The following is a 21,139-nucleotide window of genomic DNA, read 5'->3' on the forward strand; positions in this document are numbered from 1 at the left end:
TTCTTTAGTTCTCTTTTATCTTCACCACCACATATGCAAGATGTTACTAAGAAATCATGAAAATTGTTCAAGAATTGTCGTGAAAACAAAACAAGGTTGAAAGATTGTACTCACCGTTGCTTTTTAGAATACACTTTAGTTGCATCATCATCATCATTAGCATTCAAAGGGATTATGCCCCATTACTGAACCAAACCAGTGAAACTGTTTTGTTTTGTTTTCTTTTCTTTTTTTAATGTAGGAGAGAAGGGCAACACAATGTTAAAAAAAAAGGGGCCCACGATGCTCGTTCTCTAAAAGATAAGAAGGGTTAGCAAATGTCTTGACACCTCATTCTTATAAGAAGTCAAGTCATAGGAAGACAAAAATACATAAGCAGGCAGGGAGTTCCAGAGTTTACCAGTGAAAGGTATGAATGATTGGGAGTACTGGTTAACTCTTGCATTAGAGACTTGGACAGAAAAGGGATGAGAGGAAGAAGAAAGCCTTGTGCAGCAAGGCCGCAGAAGGATGGGAGGCATGCAGTTAGCAAGATCAGCGGAACAGTTAGCATGAAAATAGCAATAAAAGATAGAAAGAGATGCAACATTTCGGCGGTAGGAAAGAGGCTGAAGACAGTCAGTCGGAGGAGGTGAGCTGATAAGACAAAAAGCTTCTGATTCCGCCCTATCTAATAAAATACCCCCTCAAACATGCGAAGAGTACTCCATACATGGGCAGATAAGGCCCTTGTACAGAGCAAGCAGTTGGAGGGGCGAGAAAAACTAGCAGAGATGCCACAGAACCCCTAACTTAGAAGCTGTTTTAGCAAAAGATGAGATGTGAAGTTTCCAGTTAAGATTATGAGTAAAGGACAGACTGAGGACATTCAATGTGGAAGAGGGAGACAGTTGAGTGTCATCGAAGAAGAGGGGATAGTTGTCTGGAAGGTTGTGTTGAGTTGATAGATGTAGGAGTTGAGTTTTTGAGGCATTGAAAACTACTGGATTTTCTCTTCCCCAATCAGAAATCTTAGAAAGATAAGAAGTCGGGCATTCTGTGGCATCCCTGTGTAATCTGTTGACTTCCTGAAGGGTTGGACATCTCTGAAAGGACGTTCAAAGATGTAGGGTGGTATCATCAGCGTAGGACTGGATAGGGCAAGAAGTTTGGTTAAGATCATTAATGTAATGAACAATAAAAAGAGAGTGGTTGACAGGACAGAACCCTGAGGAACACCACCATTAATAGATTTAGGAGAAGAACAGTGGCCGTCTACCACAGCAGCAATAGAATAGTCAGAAAGGAAACTTGAGATAAAGTTGCAGAGAGAAGGATAGAAACTGTAGAAGGGCAGTTTGGAAATCAAAGCTTTATGCCAGACTCTATCAAAAGTTTTTCATATGTCTAACGCAACAGCAAAAGTTTCACTGAAATCTCTAGAAGAGCATGACCAAGATTCAGTAAGGAAAGCCAGATCACCAGTAGAGCGACCCTGATGGAAGCCATACTGGTGATCAGATAGATTTTAAAGTGACAGATGTTTGAGAATCTTCCTATTCAGGATAGATTCAAAAATTTTAGACAAGCAAGAGATTAAAGCTATAGGATGGTAGTTAGAGGGATTAGAGGGAGGCAGTGGTTCAGTGGATAAGGTGGTGAGCGTGGGATCAGGCAGATGTCCACACGTAGGTTCGAATCCCACTACGTACAGCCTTAAACACTTTGCCATTTGTCAAGTGGTTTAAAGTTACTTACATGTCACCATGATACCCAGGTTCTAGATGGTTACACTCAAGATGAGCTTGGGTGGTGATATGGGTCCTTAATATGGGTACCACTAAAAATAAAATTGCCTGCGCCACTAATGGGCAGAAGCTGAACAGCTCTTCCTACAAACTCTTCAAGTGAGCCTACAGGCACTATAGGCCTTAACGTAATAAAAAATAAAAAGAATGGTCACCATTTTTAGAAATAGGATGAATGTAGGCAGAATTCCAGCAAGAAGGAAAGGTAGAAGTTGACAGACAACATTGAGAGTTGGGCCAGGCAAGGTGCAAGCACAGAAGCAATAGGAGGGACCCTATCAGGTCCATAAGCCTTCTGAGGGTTTAGGCCAGCAAATGGCATGGAAAACATCATTACGTAGAATTTTGATTGAAGACAGAGGGAGGAGGAGAAGGAGGGACAAGCCCAGAATCATTCAAGGTGGAGTTGTTAGCAAAAGTTTGAGAGAAGAGTTCAGCTTTAGAGATAGAAAAGATGGCAGTGGTACCATCAGGATGAAATAAAGAAGGGAAAGATGAAGAAGTGAAGTTATTTGAGATGTTTTTGGCTAGATGCCAGAAGTCACGAGGAGAGTTTGAGTTTGAAAGATTTTGACATTTTCTATTTATGAAAGAGTGTTTGGCAAGTTGAAGAACAGACTTGGCATGATTCCGGCAGAGATATAAAGTGCATGAGATTCAGGAGATGGAAGGCTCAAGTACCTTTTGTGGGCAACCTCTCTATCATGTATAGCACGAGAACAGGCTGAGTTAAACCAAGGTTTAGAAGGTTTAGGTTGAGAAAAGAATGAGGAATGTACGCCTCCATGCCAGACACTATCACCTCTGTTATGCGTTCAGCACAAAGAGATGGGTCTCTGACACGGAAGCAGTAATCATTCCAGGAAAATCAGCATAATACCTCCTCAGGTCCCCCAACTGGCAGAGGCAAAACGCCAGAGGCACCTTCGCTTTGGGGATCCTGAGGGATTGGAAAAATAGGACAAGATACAGAAATGAGATTGTGATCGGAGGAGCCCAACGGAGATGAAAGGGTGACAGCATAAGCAGAAGGGTTAGAGGTAAGGAAGAGATCAAGAATGTTGGGCGTGTCTCCAAGACGGTCAGGAATACGAGTAGGGTGTTGCACCAGTTGCTCTAGGTCATGGAGGATAGCAAAGTTGAAGGCTAGTTCACCAGGATGGTCAGTGAAGGAGAGGAAAGCCAAAGCTGGTGGTGAACATTGAAATCTCCAAGAATGGAAATCTCAGCAAAGGGTAGAGGGAAAGAATGTGTTCCACTTCAGAAGTTAATAAGTCAAAGAATTTACTATAGTCAGAGGAGTTAGGGGAGAGGTAGACAGCACAGATGAATTTAGTTAGAGAGTGACTGTTAAGTCTAGCCAGATAGTGGAAAACTCGGAAGATTCAAGAGCATGGGCACAAGAGCAAGTTAAATAATTGCGCACATAGACGCAACATCCAGCTTTGGAATGAAAATGAGAATAGAGAAAGTAGGGGAGAACAGAGAAGGGGCTACTGTCAGTTACCTCAGATAGCTGTGTTTCAGTGAGGAAAACAAGATGAGGTTTAGTAGAGTAGAGGTGATGTTCCACAGATTGAAAATTAGATCTAAGACTGCGAATGTTGCAGAAGTTAATGTAGAAAAGTTGAAGGTGGTGTCAAGACATTTGGGGTCATCATCAAGACAGCAGTCAGATCTGGGGACATTTCCGATCCCCTCCCCAAAGGGGGACTCCAAGACTGTGTTTGGAGTTGCCATTTTTTTTATTTTAAATTTTAAGTGAAGGGTATGTGTGGTAAATGCATGTAGTTTTGAGTGAAATAGGAGAGTTGTCTTTAGAGGGCAGGCTGTGACTGCCCCATTGAGTTGTGAGACACAAAGGAGAACATTCAGCGAGATCACAACTAGTTTTAATGGAAGGTTCACAGCACCCCCTGAACTAGTGCTATTGTACCTTGAAACAGTAACTGTTGTGCTGTCTGGTTTAACATTTAGCATCTTATGATATAATCATGTCTCATTTATTCTCACTGTACCATCACCTCTACTGGGTCCTTCCCATGCTCATGCATTTTTTTTATATTTTATGTGGGAGAGAAGGCCAGCCAAGGGCAACACAATGTTAAAAAATGGTCCACTTGATGCTGGTTCTCTAAAAGATGAGAAGGGTTATCCAGAATTAAGGAGCAAATGTCTTAACACCTCTCTATTAAAAGAAGTCAAGTCGTAGGAAGATGGAAATACAGATGCAGGAGGGGAGTTCCAGGTTTACCACTGAAAGGTAAGAATGATTGGGAGTACTGGTTAACTCTTGCATTAGGGAGTTGGACAGAAAAGGGATAAGAAGAAGAAGAAAGCCTTGTGCAGCGAGGCCACAGGAGGAGGGGAGGCATGCAGTTAGCAAGATCAGTAGAACTGTTAGCATGAAAATAGCGATAAAAGATAGAAAGAGATGCAACATTTCGGCGGTGAGAAAGAGACTGAAGACAGTTAGTCAGAGGAGGGGAGTTGATGAGACGAAAAGCTTTTGATTCCACCCTATCTAATAAAACTGTGTGACTGGAACCCCCAAACATGCGAAGAGTACTCCATACAGGGACGGATAAGGCCCTTATACAGAGTAAGCAGTTGGAGGGGCGAGAAAAACTGGCAGAGACGCCTCAGAACACCTAACTTCATAGAAGCTGTTTTAGCAAGAGATGAGATGTGAAGTTTCCAGTTAAGATTATGAGCAAAGGACAGACCGAGGATATTCATTGTGGAAGAGGAGACAGTTGAGTGTCATTGAAGAAGAGGGTATAGTTGTCTGGAAGGTTGTGTCGAGTTGATAGATGGAGGAATTGAGTTTTTGAGGCATTGAAAACTACTAGATTTTCTCTGCCCCAATCGGAAATCTTAGAAAGATCGGAAGTCAGGCGTTCTGTGGCGTCCCTGCGTGATCTGTTGACTTCCTGAAGGGTTGGACGTCTCTGAAAGGACGTGGAAAGATGTAGGGTGGTATCATCAGCGTAGGAGTGGATAGGGCAAGAAGTTTGGTTAAGAAGGTCATTAATGAATAATAGAAAGAGAGTGGGTGACAGGACAGAACCCTGAGGAACACCACTATTAATAGGTTTAGGAGAAGAACAGTGGCCGTCTACCACAGCAGCAATAGAATGGTCGGAAAGGAAGCTTGAGATAAAGTTGCAGAGAGAAGGATAGAAGCCGTAGGAGGGCAGTTTTGAAATCAAAGCTTTATGCCAGACTCTATCAAAAGCTTTTGATATGTCTAACGCACAGCAAAAGTTTCACCGAAATCTCTAAAGAGGATGACCAAGACTCAGTAAGGAAAGCCAGAAGATCACCAGTAGAGCGACCTTGACGGAAGCCATACTGGCGATCAGACAGAAGATTGTGAAGTGACAGATGTTTGAGAATCTTCCTATTCAGGATAGATTCAAAAACTTTAGACAAGCAAGAGATTAAAGCTATAGGACGGTAGTTTGAGGGATTAGAACGGTCACCCTTTTTAGGAACAGGCTGAATGTAGGCAAACTTCCAGCAGGAAGGAAAGGTAGAAGTCGATAGACAAAGTTGGAAGAGTTTGGCCAGGCAAGGTGCAAGCACAGAAGCACAGTTTTTGAGAACAATAGGAGGGACCCCATCAGGTCCATAAGCCTTCCGAGGGTTTAGGCCAGCAAGGGCATGGAAAACATCATTACGAAGAATTTTGATTGTAGACATGAAATAGTCAGAGGGAGGAGGAGGGAGGACAAGCCCAGAATCATCCAAGGTGGAGTTGTGAGCAAAGGTTTGAGAAAAGAGTTCAGCTTTAGAGACAGAAGAGATGGCAGTGGTGCCATCAGGATGAAATAAAGGAGGAAAGATGAAGAAGTGAAGTTATTTGAGATGTTTTTGGCTAGATGCCAGAAGTCACGAGGGAGTTTGAGTTTGAAAGATTTTGACATTTTCTATTTATGAAAGAGTGTTTGGCAAGTTGAAGAACAGACTTGGCATGATTCCGGCAGAGATATAAAGTGCATGAGATTCAGGAGATGGAAGGTTCAAGTACCTTTTGTGGGCAACCTCTCTATCATGTATAGCACGAGAACAGGTTGAGTTAAACCAAGGTTTAGAAGGTTTAGGTTGAGAAAAAGAATGAGGAATGTATGCCTCTATGCCAGACACTATCACCTCTGTTATGCGTTCAGCACAAAGAGATGGGTCTCTGACATGGAAGCAATAATCATTCCAGAGAAAATCAGCATAATACCTCCTCAGGTCCCCCCCCAGCTGGCAGAGACAAAACGCCAGAGGCACCTTCGCTTTGGGGATTCTGAGGAGGGATTGGAGAAATAGGACAAGATACAGAAATGAGATTGTGATTGGAGGAGCCCAACGGAGATGAAAGGGTGACAGCATAAGCAGAAGGATTAGAGGTAAGAAAGAGATCAAGAATGTTGGGCGTGTCTTCAACCTCAGGAATACGAGAATAGGGTGTTGCACCAGTTCCTCTAGGTCATGGAGGATAGCAAAGTTGAAGGCTACTTCACTAGGGTGGTTAGTGAAGGGAGAGGAAAGCCAAAGCTGGTGGTGAACACTGAAATCTCCAAGGATGGAGATCTCCACAAAAGGGTAGAGGGACAGACAGCACAGATAAATTTAGTTAGAGAGTGAGTGTTAAGTCAAACCCAGATGATGGAAAACTCGGAAGATTCATGAGTGTGGGCACGAGAGCAAGTTAAGTTGTTGCGCACAAAGACGCAACATCCAGCTTTGGAGCGAAAATGAGAATAGATAAAGTAGGAGGGAACAGAGAAGGGGCTACTGTCAGTTGCCTCAGACAACTGTCTTTCAGTATGGAAAAGAAGATGAGGTTTAGTAGAGGAGAGGTGATGTTCCACAGATTGAAAGTTAGATGTAAGACCGCGAATGATGCAGAAGTTAATGTAGCAAAGTTGTGGGACGCATTAAGACATTTGGGTTCATCATCAAGAGAGCAGTCTGACCTGGGGACATTTCTGGTCCCTTCCCCAGAAGGGGACTCAGAGGTTAGATTTGGAGTCGCCATTTTCTTATTTTGAATTCTAAGTGAATGGAGTGTGTGGTAAGTGCATGTAGTTTTGAGTGAAGTAGGAGAGTTGTCTTTAGAAGGGCGCTCTTGAGCTGTGAGACACAAATGGAAACATTCAACAAGATCACAACTAGTTTTAATTGAAGGTTCACATCACCCCCTGAACTAGTGCTATTACACCTCGCTGGGAGTAAATCATTGTTTGGGTAGGTGTCTACTACCTCCTCCAATGAGGAGGTGGTGGACACTTCTGCAGTACTGTACAGCTGTGGTCCTGCCTTCATATAACCCAGATTTGTGTGCCTACAATCTAGTTTATTGTTTAACTGGTGTTCCTATATATTTCTTGGCTATCACGTCCAACTTCCAGTCACTCCAGGCATCACTGTTTCTGTGGAGACAAAAGGTGTTTTCAGTAACACTTTGCGGAAGGCGAACAGTCCAGAAGCATTCGCCCATATACGCAAACGCCTCTACTGAAAATGACAGTAACACTGCCAGAGGAATCTCCCTTGTCGCTCGCCGGAAAAACTATTGTACTCTTTAGTCGCAGGATCACACCAAGCTGAGACAGCCTCATTCCACCGTAATGTAAAAATATTATCTTGGGAATGGGATAATTGAAGGCAAGGCTCAAATAAAACATTACACATTTAATTTCTGCAGGGTATATTTTCTGACGGCCTTGGTACACACGGCAGATGCTGGATGCACATGTCCAAATGATTTTTGTAGCACAGCAGATCTGCATCTACCTTGTTCAAAAACATCTTGTCACAAATGTCACAGGTAAACCTGTTAAGTGTAAAAAAAGTGTTGGTAATTCTTTATAACAAATCTGTCCCTCCCTTCCCCTCCATCCCCCCCACTCCCCCTAAACAAGCTTGGGGGCCTGTGGGGAATCAGGGGTTTTGGTGAGGAAAATGAGCAAAATATGGGCATCCAAAAACTCTAGGAATTTTCATAACATTTCAAGTTTTTCCAACCTAACCTAACCAAGCATAACCTAATCTAACCTAACATAATCTAACCTAATGTAATGTTACGAACTGCCGCCCACACAGCACAGCAGGGCCATCACACCCGCACCCACTGGGCAAGGCAGGGCACCCAAAGGTCCTTACTTCACCTTCCAATACCACAACAGCAACTCACTTACTCTCTCAGCTGCAGAGACCAGGACAGCATTCAGGACGGGGCGGCACAGGGATAAGTTGACGAGGATCCGTGACTAACGAGGAGGCAAGGTACTTACTTAGGCAGACTGACTCACTCAGAAAGGCAGGACTGGCAGGAAACACTTAGTACAGCTTCTTACGTTTACTTTGGAAGTAACACAATACAACAGGGAAGTACAGGGTAGTACACAGTGCGAATCCTCATGCAGGATCAGGAGAACTGGGTAGACGTCAAGAGCGAGACCGGCCAGCTGCAAGTAACCAGGCCCAGAGCAGAGCGGGGAAGAGAGCAGGGCGAGGCTGCTCGCGGGCGGGACTGACTGACTTGAGCACCCGCCCATTTTTTTTTTTTTTTTTCGTTTTTTGCCATCACCCTGACATGGGTATTAGGCCAACACCCTCACTACCTGGGACAGCTTAAATACCCCCTTCCCTTTTTGTAACACTGTGATTAGCTCGCCTCTGGGCCAATCACTATGGTTTTATCCACCTGCGTGACCATCACTTCCAGTCCTCCACTTCCTGTCTCTCGACAATACCACCTCACTCCTTCAAGTAGGTACCACCCCTCCCTGCGCCGTCGCAACACTGCCCTCCCCCAAGAAAAATAGTCGTCCCGATTATTCACTGTCACTTCTCACCACACACTCCACAACATAGTTTTCATACCGCCGTTACCCACCACACTGTCGCTCCTCACCTCGTTGTCTGGCGACGAGGGTGGTTCCTGCTGGCCCCATGTGAAGCGTTCTTCCTCCAAGACAGCCCACAGGCGGCCGATGTGGACGGTGACGGCTGCGAGTCGTTGCGGAGCGGTGTATGGCCTTCCCACGTTCCCAGTAATTCTCCAGCCTCTTCAGAGTGGTGCCTCGTTTCCTACGAGGCTTGTACTGCCAGCTGCGGTCCCACACCGCATACTGGGAGTCAGTGTCACCGGCGCGCAGCTGGTACCGGCGAATCACGGCTTGCCCCGCGAGGCGACGATTGTTCGCCACCTGTCGCCGCGTAGCCTCCCTCCGCTGCTGCAACGTCACTACCACATCATGCGTCGTCTGTGGTAGCTCTTTCTCAGGTGGTCGTCCAGAGGCAGCCTCATCTCTTTTCTCTTGGCCAACGAGACACTGCCATGTGGCTGCTTCATCGACGGACTGTTTGGCGTTTGCCGTGTTGGAGGGCTGAACCAGCGACGTGCAGCCAGTCTTATGCATCTCGGCTGAAGACGTCCTCGTGCTCCATCAGCCGCTTCTCCAACTTCACTACCTGCTCAGGAGTCTGGTGAAACTACATACCTCCAAGTCCGCCACATGTGGAGATAGCGCGGGGCTCGCTTCACCCGCGTCTCCATCCACCTCACGACCGTCATTGCTCGCCGCTGCCTGCCGTCCACGTGCTGTCCCGGTGACGTCTGCAACCTCACCACTGCAGCTATTCACCGCTGCCTGGTGTTCACGGACTCTCACAGTGGCGTCTGCAGTCTCACCTTCCCTCACGACTCGGCAGTGCAGCTCCAGCCTCTCATCTTCGACATCTCTGAACTCGTCACGGGGCTCTCAACCTGTTCAGCAGCGTCCTCCAGGATCAGCGGTAACATTTTCTCACATACCTGCATCTGCATCCTTCCGGAGTCCACACACGTTGTACTCTGAACCAGAGAGTTCAGCCCCACCAGACAGGGTTCCTCCATGCCGGCCACGAATGCTGGTATAAAAAAAAAAAAAAAAAAAGCTCCACGCCACCCACCGTGATCATACATATCACGGGGCCTCGTGGTGTCGTACAGTGGCCAGTCACGCTACACAGCTGCCGGAACTTACCATTATCTGAAATTGGTTTTACAAGAAAACTTTCTTACACGCATATAATATGCAGTACATCTGCAAGCTATGTGAACATTACAACATATACAAGCGCAGCCATTGGTGGTCCGATGCGGTATACATTTCGTGTGGTGTAGTGATTTACATTTCCGTGGTGTTCAGTAAACCCGTGTACCTAAATAGTAGTAAAAGCCTCGGGACACAAATCAGCATTACCAAATGGCCCATAGATACCAAAGACAGTGAGTGGGTGCGTGACGCGGAGGCCAGAAATAACCGATGGTGTGGAGTGATCGTGTGAGAGTGAGAGAGAGAGACAGTCTCGTGTGGCTCTTGGTGTGTGAGGTTAACGTGCCCCGCGAGCGTTTCATTTTCATTACCTAAACAGCATACTTGAAGAAATAATTACCACTAAGACGTATAAACCCGATATTTTATACAAAGTTTTTTATTGCCTGGCCGAGATTCCTGTAATGATGAAAAGCACGTAACCACTTATGTTGGCTACTACTGTGCATTCCGGCGTTCAAGGCGGATACCTCAGGAAACACGTGCGTGACACTGAACACCGTCGAGTAATCTGTGGCCATGACACCCTTGGGTTTCTGGGAGCTACGGAACCATAGAGGGAAAGTGAAGCCACAGGTGCAGCACAAGGTCACAGCCTGCGTGATGCATGAGAAAGGTCGCCCTTCATTGTGGGGAACCCTTGCCACATGCATTTAGGTTTTGTTGCTCTTTCCTCGCAGCAATAAGGCATTTATCGTTACTGTATCATCTGTTGATACAAAATTGATTAAATTGTGTTGTGTTATGTATTTTTACGCAACATATATATGAGTCAGCACAGTACTTGTTGGAAACACTAAAATCTAGATATCATTAGATGGCAGGGCTTGTGTTACGTGTTTCTTCGTGTTTATCGTCAGAAATTTGACTTCATGCTGCGTCTGTACTGTTTCCGTGTCTGTGTGTGTGTATTTTTTTTTTTTTACCCTACTTTCATACTGGCATGCGTACAAGCACATACATAGGCATTCACTCAGGCAAAACAACTTTACTATTTATACATATGGGTACAAAACATGATTTATAGTGGGCCTCACGGCAACTAATGGGGCCCGCAGATGGCAGCTGCGTTGCCCCGCGCTACGGCAAGGCTGATGCGTTGCCGCAGCCAACCTGTCTCTCGAGGCTCCCCGCTGCGTTGGGTGATTCTTCTACCAATATCATCCAGTAAGTCACTGAAGTCTGGCCCGAGCACACAGCTAGTCTCCACAGCAAGCGGTGAGAAATCTTACCTACGGGCCAGGTCCTCGTAGCGACGGCGCTTGCGATGTTCGGCGGCGCGAGCCAAGGCACAGTCATTAATGTGGGTGCTGCAGAAGGTGATTACGCAGGTGGCATCCCACATCAACATCTTGCCTCGTCTGAAGGGAAAGACTGTAATGCCGTCTGGGCGGCGTCCGTCCCCACGATCCAGACCTCGGGGTTCAAGGGTGGCCACCAACCCAGCGGCAGCCAGGGCGCGGTACACCACGTCGTTGAGAGCAGCATGGCGCGGCAGGCGTCCGGGATTCCGCTGGCAGGACAAACTGTGGTGGCCTAGGGCGTCTGTTAAGGCTCCACAAGCGGCAGCGGTAAGGCTGTTGAGCCCGCAGGCCCAGCCTCAATGCAACATTTATTCGTACAGCATCATCGGGGAGGAGAAGGCCGAGACTCTCTACGGGGATAGCAGAGAGCCAGGCTCCGCTGTGCGGTGCTGTATGGCAGCGAGGAGTGTAATGTTCCTGGTTTCGCACCAAGAATCATGCCCCGTGTTCCGTGTATCATAGGCTACTGTGACAGCCCCTTTACAGCACTTGTCCAATGAACAGTGAACATAGTGGCGCTCGGAGGTGTACGGCGGTCGCCTCGTTCAATGGCACCTTATTTTGCCATGCACGTAACCAACCAAACTTGTCACCTCTTCGGTCACGTTTTTCTGGCTTACTTATCATACATGATAATACGGTATATGGTATAATAACTTTATTCCAGCGTCTAAATGACCTTGGTGTTGTACCAGTGCCTTAACCATTTTATGATTGGACATAGTATTTATTTATCTGTGTTGAAGTCTCTTAGATATTTATGTGGCCCATAAATAAACAGATAAATGATCATTAATGTTTCTTGAGGCGCATCTGTAAACTTTTAGCCATCCGAGACGGAAAGTTTTGAGCTGAGTCTTAGATAAAGCGTGGACTTCATGGCGCAATCTACGAGGAATGCCAATGGGTAAGAGCGCTGCCTTACCACATGAAACAGAGTTATGAACCATTAGTGATTAACTCTTCCTGTGCTATGGTTATTCCTGTTAACATTACAAGCACTATAAAAAAAAAATTTTAAATGTTTCTATGAGAGAGAGAGAGAGAGAGAGAGAGAGAGTTAATTTTGTTATTTACATTGATCTGTATAATACTATTCATTGTGAAGAAATTTTATGGTGCAGTTTTTGCTGCTATATATACGTAGGTACGCGAAAGAAAAGAAATGCACACTAATAAACAAGGGAAAGGTGCATCACATTAAACATTCTAGGCATCGTCTCCTATGCAACTCTAACATATGCTGCCCAAGAATAGATATCTTGATACTGACCGTAAAGCAGGCGAGGCGTGTGTGCCACTTGGTATTACTCCCACTTCATGTGACTTCGCCGCGTTATTTTACCTTGTGTGTTATTGATATCTAGTGTTACCTCAGTCACCTCAGCCATCATCACGGAACGTGTGTTGTATATTACTTACATCAGTGGTTCTTAACCTGGGGGCCGTCAGTAATTTCCAACTGGGGCGCGAGCCCTTGGGAAAAAAAAACATAAACATGAATTTCTTTAACTATATCTGTCATTCTGTTAAATTAACGAGAGCATGGTCAAGTAATGAGAACTTTATGAAAGAGATAAAAAATATCGCCTTTTTCTTTAAAACCTGTTAGGGATCCTTATTTGTAGATGCAAGGGAGGCGTGTATTAAAGACAAATTCTAGGCTAGAGGGGGCGTGGTAGTAAAAAGGTTAAGAATCACTGACTTACAGAGAATTATTGACTTGCCCTGATTTGCCTGTGTTTATTCTATTTGGTGAAGGTGGTGAATAGATGAATAAAAAACGGATGAAAAATAATTGTAATTGAATATAAGCATATCAAAAGATATCGCATCCCTGTTTTTACTATATTGAAAAAAAGATAATGTGAAATAACACAAAAGATACAATAGATAATCAAATCATTAGAACTGACTAAAATTTTATAATTGAACATGCAAACTGTTATGATAAACAAATTTACACTGCGATAGTTAAGAATATAATTACGTTCCTGTCTTCTAGATATTCAGAATACAAAACTGTTAAATACCGCAGAAAAAAATACAACTACGATAAAAAGATAAGAATACAAGAAAAATCGTTTTAAAGAGGAAAAAAACTTAGTAATTATAATAATAATAATAATAGTAATAATAATAATAACAATAATACTAATGATAATCGAGAGCATGTAAGGCCTTGAGAGAAGTGACTTGACAGGTATTAGGAAGGAAGCGCCATCATCATGCCAACACGAGACGCTGTGAAGACTGAAGACTGAAAGGAACACTGCCACCACCATCATGTCCTCCTCCTCATCCACTCCATCTTCTCCCTCCACGCCTTCCACCGGCTCTGAGGATGACGTCACAGTGATTGAGATGCAGGTAATAATAATAGTATTGATAATGATAATAATAATAATAATAATAATGATATCGTCCACTGATGATACTAAATATTACTACCTACTACTACTATTACTACTACTACTACTACTGATAATAATAATAATAATAATGATAATAATAATAATAATGCATTCGAACAAGCAAAACCCACGCTCATGTGTAAATATCATAAAAAACAACAAGACCATTATCATCACCTATTCTCTACACCACACTACAAACACACACATCAATCTGTTTAACTCCTTGCCATCACACTTAACAATCCAATACACCCTTGGCTTCCCCTCTTCTCTCCTGTCACGTACGACCTTCCCTTCTCTTCTTTCTTTCCTTCCCGCTTTCCCTTCCTCCGCTCCTTTTCCTTCCTTCCGTCCTTCTTTCAAACTAAATACACCCTTCCCTTCTTTTTTTATACGTCCGTCATCACTTCTCTTAATTCCTTCTTTTATTTTTCCTAGTACCTCACTTAATTTAATACACTTCAGGTTCATCTATTCTCTCATTTTTTCCCTTCTTTCTAATATGACACTTCACCAAATACACTCCCATCTCCTCCCTCTCTCTAGTGACGTGGATCCGTTCCTTCTCTTCCATTCCTCCTCTGCTTCTCTCCTTCCCATCGAGACTGAGAGGAGAGAACGATGAGGTATTTTTACGAGGCCTGGCAGCGCCCCAGTGTCTGTTATCAGCCAGAGTGCAGCTTCTCTCTCTCTCTCTCTCTCTCTCTCTCTCTCTCTCTCTCTCTCTCTCTCTCTCTCCGTCATTCCGGGCGCCCTCATTCCCTCATCCCTCGATTTGTTCTGTGATGTGAAGTGTTGCATGTTGTGTGGTGATCATTATTGTACACTAGCGTCTAGCAACACTTTTATAAGCTGAATGTGTATGATGGTATTATAAGATTTTGTTTCTCTTTTTTTCGTATTCATGTGTATTTGTTTTCCAAAGTAGGTGTATTGTATATTGTATAGCGTTTATGTTATGTACCGATGTCGTTTTTACCTGTTTGTATTCATTTAAATTATTGTTGTTGTTGTTGTTGTTGTTGTTGTTGTTGTTGTTGTTATTATTATTATTATTATTATTATTATTATTATTATTATTATTATTATTACCATTACTATTGTTTTAGTCACGTTCGTAACGGCCCGTCGATCTGTTGATATCGTATTATCGACTATCATGTTTTAAACTGATTTGTAATTCTAGTAATATATTTGTATTCTGTCTGCATCTATGCTTTTGAAATCATAGACCCTCCTATTCTCTCTCTCTCTCTCTCTCTCTCTCTCTCTCTCTCTCTCTCTCTCTCTCTCTCTCTCTCTCTCTCTCTCTCAAGGTTGTAGTAGACACATTTTTAGACAAGCATTAACATTTCTCAACAAGTCATCTGTAATGTGAAACTCTTCCGATATAATTAGACTTATGGTACGTGCGGTGTGGCGTGGTCTGGTGTACCTGTATACGGAGTGTGGCGAGAGCGGTGTGTAAGTGCATGGTTGATTGAGATGTACGTAAGCAGGTATACACCCCTTGCACAGAAGATGGCATATCAACGCATATAATACTATGATGTTGCCCTTTGCTTAATAATAAAAACGTTAAAATAAAATGGTTTGGATGGAAAGGTAGAAATAAAGGGTTAGTTTCGTCTTTTTTTTTTTTATCAGCCACAGATCGAACTACTTAAAAAAAAAATGGGGCAAAGAACGCGTACTACCTGAAAAATCTTTGGTGGATATTGGGAAAGCTGTTTAACGGTGAAATGGCTAGACAGATTTCTTTTTCTTTCTTATGTAGGAGGGGGTCGATCGGTATGGTCAAGGGCAATAAAAAAAAAAAAAAAAAAGCTCACTGGATGTGCATACTTATTCCCAAAGAGTAGCCAAAAACGACTTTGTTCCAAGTTATGAGGGGAAGTGTTTTGAAATCATACCTGCCTCTTCAAAGAGTCCAACTCATAGTCGTATATGTAGGAGGAAATACATGATACAGAGAGCGAGCTTCGGATTTTCCAGTATAAAGAGATGAAAGACCTAGAATACATAGCTAATGATCAATTTGCTTGCATTATTAGGTATGAAGGTGGACTTGTTCTTGTTCTTGTTCTTGTTTTTTTTTTTTTTTTTCTTGTTAGGGAGGCGGTTGCGAAGTGGATAAGGAGGTGAGCATGGGATCGGGCAGACGTTCACATAGGTTCGAATCCCACCAAGCACGGCCTTGAAATTTTGCCATTTGTCGACTAGTTTAAAGTTACCTACATGTCACCATGATACCCAGGTTCTAAGTGATTACACCAAAGATGCGCTTGGGTGGTGATATGGGCCCTAATATAAACAAAATTGCCTGCGCCACTATTGGGTGGAAGCTTGACAGCACTTCCATTATTCTTCAAGTCACCTGCAGACACTATAGGCCAGAACATGAAAATATAACAAAAAAAAAAAAAAAAAAAAAAAGGCCTAGCCAAACACAGGAAATTTAATAGTTATCAAAATGCAATAGATATAAATACGTTTCTAGCTACCGTAATGACAAGAAAAATGTCAAGATATATTTCCCTTTTTGTTCCAAGTCTACTTCTTCTCTTCTTTCATCTTTAGGTCGTGAAGCAGACTAGAGTGACATAGAAATTACGAGAGAAAAAAGTTGTCATTGAAACATATAGACTATGAATAAAGAAGGCAAAGTAAATCAACCTCCATGCAGACGTTATTTTACAATGTATGAATACAGAATAGTAAGTTAAGGTTTATGAATAAAACAGAATATATATACATATATATATATATATATATATATATATATATATATATATATATATATATATATATATATATATATATATATATATATATATATATATATATATATATATATATATATATATATATATATATATATATATATTTACATAGGCCAGGGTGATGGTACTGTACAAAACTTACGACGCCACAGCCCGTCACTGATGGGATATGTCTTGTCACTCAGAGACACCAAGGAAAGCTAATGGAAGATGCAAACATTAACCCTAGCCCAGATTAACCACCTCATGAACCAGACAGACCCCTTGATCACGTTCTTACTGTACCAGACACGTACGTATTCATAAAGTATCGATCCTTACGTATTATAGGTAGGAAAAGTATGGGTTGTACTTAGAAACGCGCTCTGCTAGCACTATGACTTTTTTCTAACGCCACAAATCGATAATGAATAGGGTTCTCAAGTCTTGAGAACTATTATGATAATTTCTGTGGACTTTGAAAATAGCCGTGGTTTCTGAATACGGGCTGACATCTTACAGAAGGAAACACTGCGAGCTAGCCAACTAAAAACGTGTTATTCATGTTGGGTTCCTTGCAATCACCACCACCACCAGCACCTGTGAAAAAAAAACTGTGGTACGTGGTGTGATTCTTATCATGCATCCTGTCTTCACTTATATATACAATGATTACAGATACCAATTTATACAGCCATCTTTATATTTATTTTTGCTTGTGGAAGAAAGCGACCAAGCTCACAAACAAGTTTAACGGAAATATCGGAGAGGTGTACTTTATTTTATCGATGTCTTGATACTCTGCAAATTGTTCAACTCATAAGAAAGTGCAAACAGGAGGAGCTATAAGATTTATCAGTCTTAGATCTAATTTTCAATCTGTAGAGCACCACCACTCCTATACTAAACCTCATCTTCTTTCCTCACAGAAACACAACTGTCTGAGGCAACTGACAGTAGCCCCTTCTCTGTTCCCTCCTACTTTCTCTATCCACGTTTTCGTTCTACAGTTGGATGTTGCTTCTATGTGCGCAACGACTTAACTTGCTCTCATGCCCACGCTCTAGAATCATCCAAGTTTTCCACCATATGGCTTCGACTCAATAGTCACTCTTTAACTAAGTTTATCTGTGCTGTCTATCTCTTCCCTAACTCCTCTGACTTTAGTAAATTCTTTAACTATTTAACTTCCAAAGTGAAGCACATTCTGTCCATCTATCCTTTCGCGAAGATCTCCATTCTTGGAGATTTCGATGTTCAACACCACCTTTGGCTTTCCTATCTCTTCACTAACCATCCTAGTGAACTAGCCTGCAACTTTGCTATCTCCCATGACCTAGAGCATCTGGTGCAACACCCTACTCGCATTCCTGATCGTCTTGGAGATACGCTGTTACCATCTTCTTTGTTGGCCTCCTCCGATCACAATCTCATTTCTGTATCTTGCCCTATTTCTCCAGTTCCTCCTCAGGATCCCCCAAAGTGGAGGTGCCTCTAGCGGCTTGCCTCTGCCAGTTGGGAGGACCTGAGGAGGTATTATCATGGCCGTTTCTAGCTTTGTGGGGGCCCTAGGCAAGATGCTGTTGGGGGGGCCCTAGATTTCAATTTTTCGTCGGAGCCCCTGGGTGACTTAGGAAATTAAAATTTTCCAAGCTACCCAGGGGCCCCCCTGGTGGGTTGGGGGCCCTAAGCAATCGCCTTGTCCGCCTATAGCTAGAAACGGCCCTGGGTATTATGCTGATTTTCCCTGGAGTGATTACTGTTTCCGTGTCAGAGACCCATCTCTGTGTGCTGAACGTATAACAGAGGTGATAGTGTCTGGCATAGAGGCGTACATTTCTCACTTTTTCTCAACCTAAACCTTCTAAACCTTGGTTTAACACAATCTGTTCTCGTGCTATACATGATAGAGAGATTGCCCACAAAAGATACTTGAGTCTTCCATCTCCTGAATCTCATGCATTTTATATTTCTGCCCGGAATTATGCCAAGTTTCTTCTTCAACTTGCCAAACACTCCTTTATAAATAAAAAAAAATGTCAAAATCTTTCAAACTTAAACTCCCCTCGTGACTTCTGGCATCTGACTAAAATCATCTCCAATAACTTTACTTCTTCATCTTTCCCTCCTTTGTTTCATCCTGATGGCACCAAAGCCATCTCTTCTGTCTCTAAATTTGAACTCTTCTCTCAAATCTTTGCTAACAACTCCACCTGAGATGATTGAGCTCTCCTCCTCCTTCTGACTATTTCATGTCATCAATCAAAGTTCTTCGCAATGATGTTTCCCATGCCCTCGCTGGTGTAAATCCTCGGAAGGCTTATAGACCTGATGTGGTCCCTCCTATTGTTCTCGAAAATGTGCTTCTGTGCTTGCACCTTGCCTGACCAAACTCTTTCAACTATTTCTGTCGACTTCTACCTTTCCTTCTTGCTGGAAGTTTGCCTACATTCAGCCTGATCCTTAAAAGGGTGACCGTTCTAATCCTTCAAGCTACTGTCCTATACCTTTAATCTCTTGTTTGTGTAAAGTTTTTTTTTAATTAATCCTCAGTAGGAAAATTCTTAAACATCTGTCACTTCACAATCTTCTATTTGATCGCCAGTATGGTTTCCGTCAGGGTCGCTCTACTGGTGATCTTTTGGCGTTAAGGGGCTATCACACTGGCCTATGATACGCGGAACGAAGAACATCCGCTCCAGATAACTGGAACTTCCCCGGGATTAGCGGAGCAGAGTTGGAATGGCTTCATAATTACAGTATTAGCCATTCTGGTTCTCAGTATGTTATCCAAATGAAAAAATAAACATAATATAAATTATTAATAAAAACCTATTATTCAAACTAAAATGAACGTGTCTAATTTGTTTTTTATATTGGAATATCAAATACTATTTCATCAATTTAGAAAGATATATATATATATATATATATATATATATATATATATATATATATATATATATATATATATATATATATATATATATATATATATATATATATATATATCATGTCGATAATTTGGGCTCATGGCAACCATCCCCGACTCCAAAGTTGCCGTCGTGCACCTCTGTGTATCTTGGTTCTTCTCTATAGTTTCTTTTACTTACTTTTCTCCAATAAGAGGAAGTGGAAATGCAATTCTAGAACGAAGCACAGGCTGAGGTATAAGCAGCATGGTTTTGTTCTGGTTTGTTTTGATTAGGCTTGGTCTTGGTTGCTGGGCCGTTTGCCTAGCATAGCAAGAACGCGGGCAGCTCGTGTGTACCTAATAATGTTCCTGCTGGTTTCGCGTATCATAGGCCAGTATGATACCCCCTTTACTGAGTCTTGGTCATCCTCTTTTAGAGATTTAATTCGGTGAAACTTTTGATGTCGCCTTAGACATATCAAAAGCTTATGATAGAGTCTTGCACAAAGTTTGATTTAAAAACTGCCCTCCCAAGGTTTCTATCCTTCTCTCCGAAATTTTTTTATCTCAAGTTTCCTTTCCGACCGTTTTATTGCAGCCGTGGTAGACGGCCACTGTTCTCCTAAATCTATTAATTAATAGAGGTGTTCCTCAGTGTTCTGTCCTTCTGTCCTGCCACCCACTCTCTTTCCATTATTCATTAATGATCTTAACCGAAAGATGTACATACCACCGTACATCTTTCCACATCCTTTCAGAGATTACCAACTCTTCAGGAAGTCATCAGATCACGCAGGGACGACACAGAATGCCTGACTTCTGATCTTTCTAAGATTTCTGATTGGGGAAGTGAAAACCTAGTAGTGTTCAATGCCTCAAAAACTCAATTCCTCCATCTATCAACCGGACACAACCTTCGAGATATATATCCTCTCTTCTTCAATGACACTCAGCTGTCTCCCTCTTCTACACTGAATATCCTCGGTTTGTCCTTTACTCATAATCTTAATTGCAAACTTTACATCTCTCTTGATGAAACATCTTTTATGAAGTTAGGCGTTCTGAGGCGTCTCCGCCAGTTTTTCTCGTCCCTCCAGCTGCTAACTCTGTACAAGGGCCCTTATCCGTCCTTATATGGAGTATTCTTCGCATGTTTTGGGGGTTCCACTCATACAGTTTTATTAGATATTGTGGAATCAAAAGCTTTTCTATCTCATCAACTCCCCTTTTCTGACTGACTGTCTTCAGCCTCTTTCTCACAGCCGAAGTGTTGCATCTCTCTATCTTTTATCACTATTTTCATGCTAACTACTCTACTGATCTTGCTAACTGCATGCCTCCCCTCCTCCTGCGGCCTCGCTGCACAAGGCTTTCTTCTTCCTCTCATCCCTATTCTGTTCAACTCCCTAATACAAGAGTTAACCAGTATTCTCAATCATTCATACCTTTCTCTGGTAAACTCTGGAACTCCCTGCCTGCTTCTGTATTTTCATCTTCCTACGACTTGACTTCTTTAAAGAAGGAGGTTTTCAGACATTTATTGTCCCTGTCTTTTGGATAATTCTTAATTTCTTTAAGGGAACTGGCAATCCAGTGGGCCTTTTTTTTCTTATATGTTGTTTATTGCCCTTGGCCAGTTTCCCCTCACCTCATGCAGAGAGAGAGAGAGAGAGAGAGAGAGAGAGAGAGAGAGTTCATGTATTAGTGAGTTTGACAGGGATGACAAGTGGGAAGTATGTCTTAAGTAGCGCGGTAGGAATGGGGAATGTGTGTACTTAACAAATTGATTGACAACAACCTTGGAAGATGAGGAGAAATGTATTTTGTAGTAGAAAAAAGAAAATAATGAGGCGAAA

At 42.7% G+C, this 21,139-nt stretch overlaps 1 protein-coding gene across 1 annotated transcript in view; it reads left to right on the top strand.

Moving 5' to 3' along the window:
* Positions 1 to 12,511: 12,511 nt before the first annotated feature.
* Positions 12,512 to 21,139, top strand: part of LOC123514268 (golgin subfamily A member 4-like) — a 133,080-nt gene continuing 124,452 nt past the window's right edge. The window contains exon 1 of the mRNA XM_045272037.1: positions 12,512 to 13,560. Within this exon, the coding sequence (XP_045127972.1) occupies positions 13,477 to 13,560 (84 nt within the window). The 5' untranslated portion in view covers positions 12,512 to 13,476. The remainder of the gene's footprint in view (positions 13,561 to 21,139) is intronic.

This window comes from Portunus trituberculatus, chromosome 37 (genome assembly GCF_017591435.1).
Source record: "Portunus trituberculatus isolate SZX2019 chromosome 37, ASM1759143v1, whole genome shotgun sequence".
In the NCBI taxonomy this organism is placed as follows: domain Eukaryota; kingdom Metazoa; phylum Arthropoda; class Malacostraca; order Decapoda; family Portunidae; genus Portunus; species Portunus trituberculatus.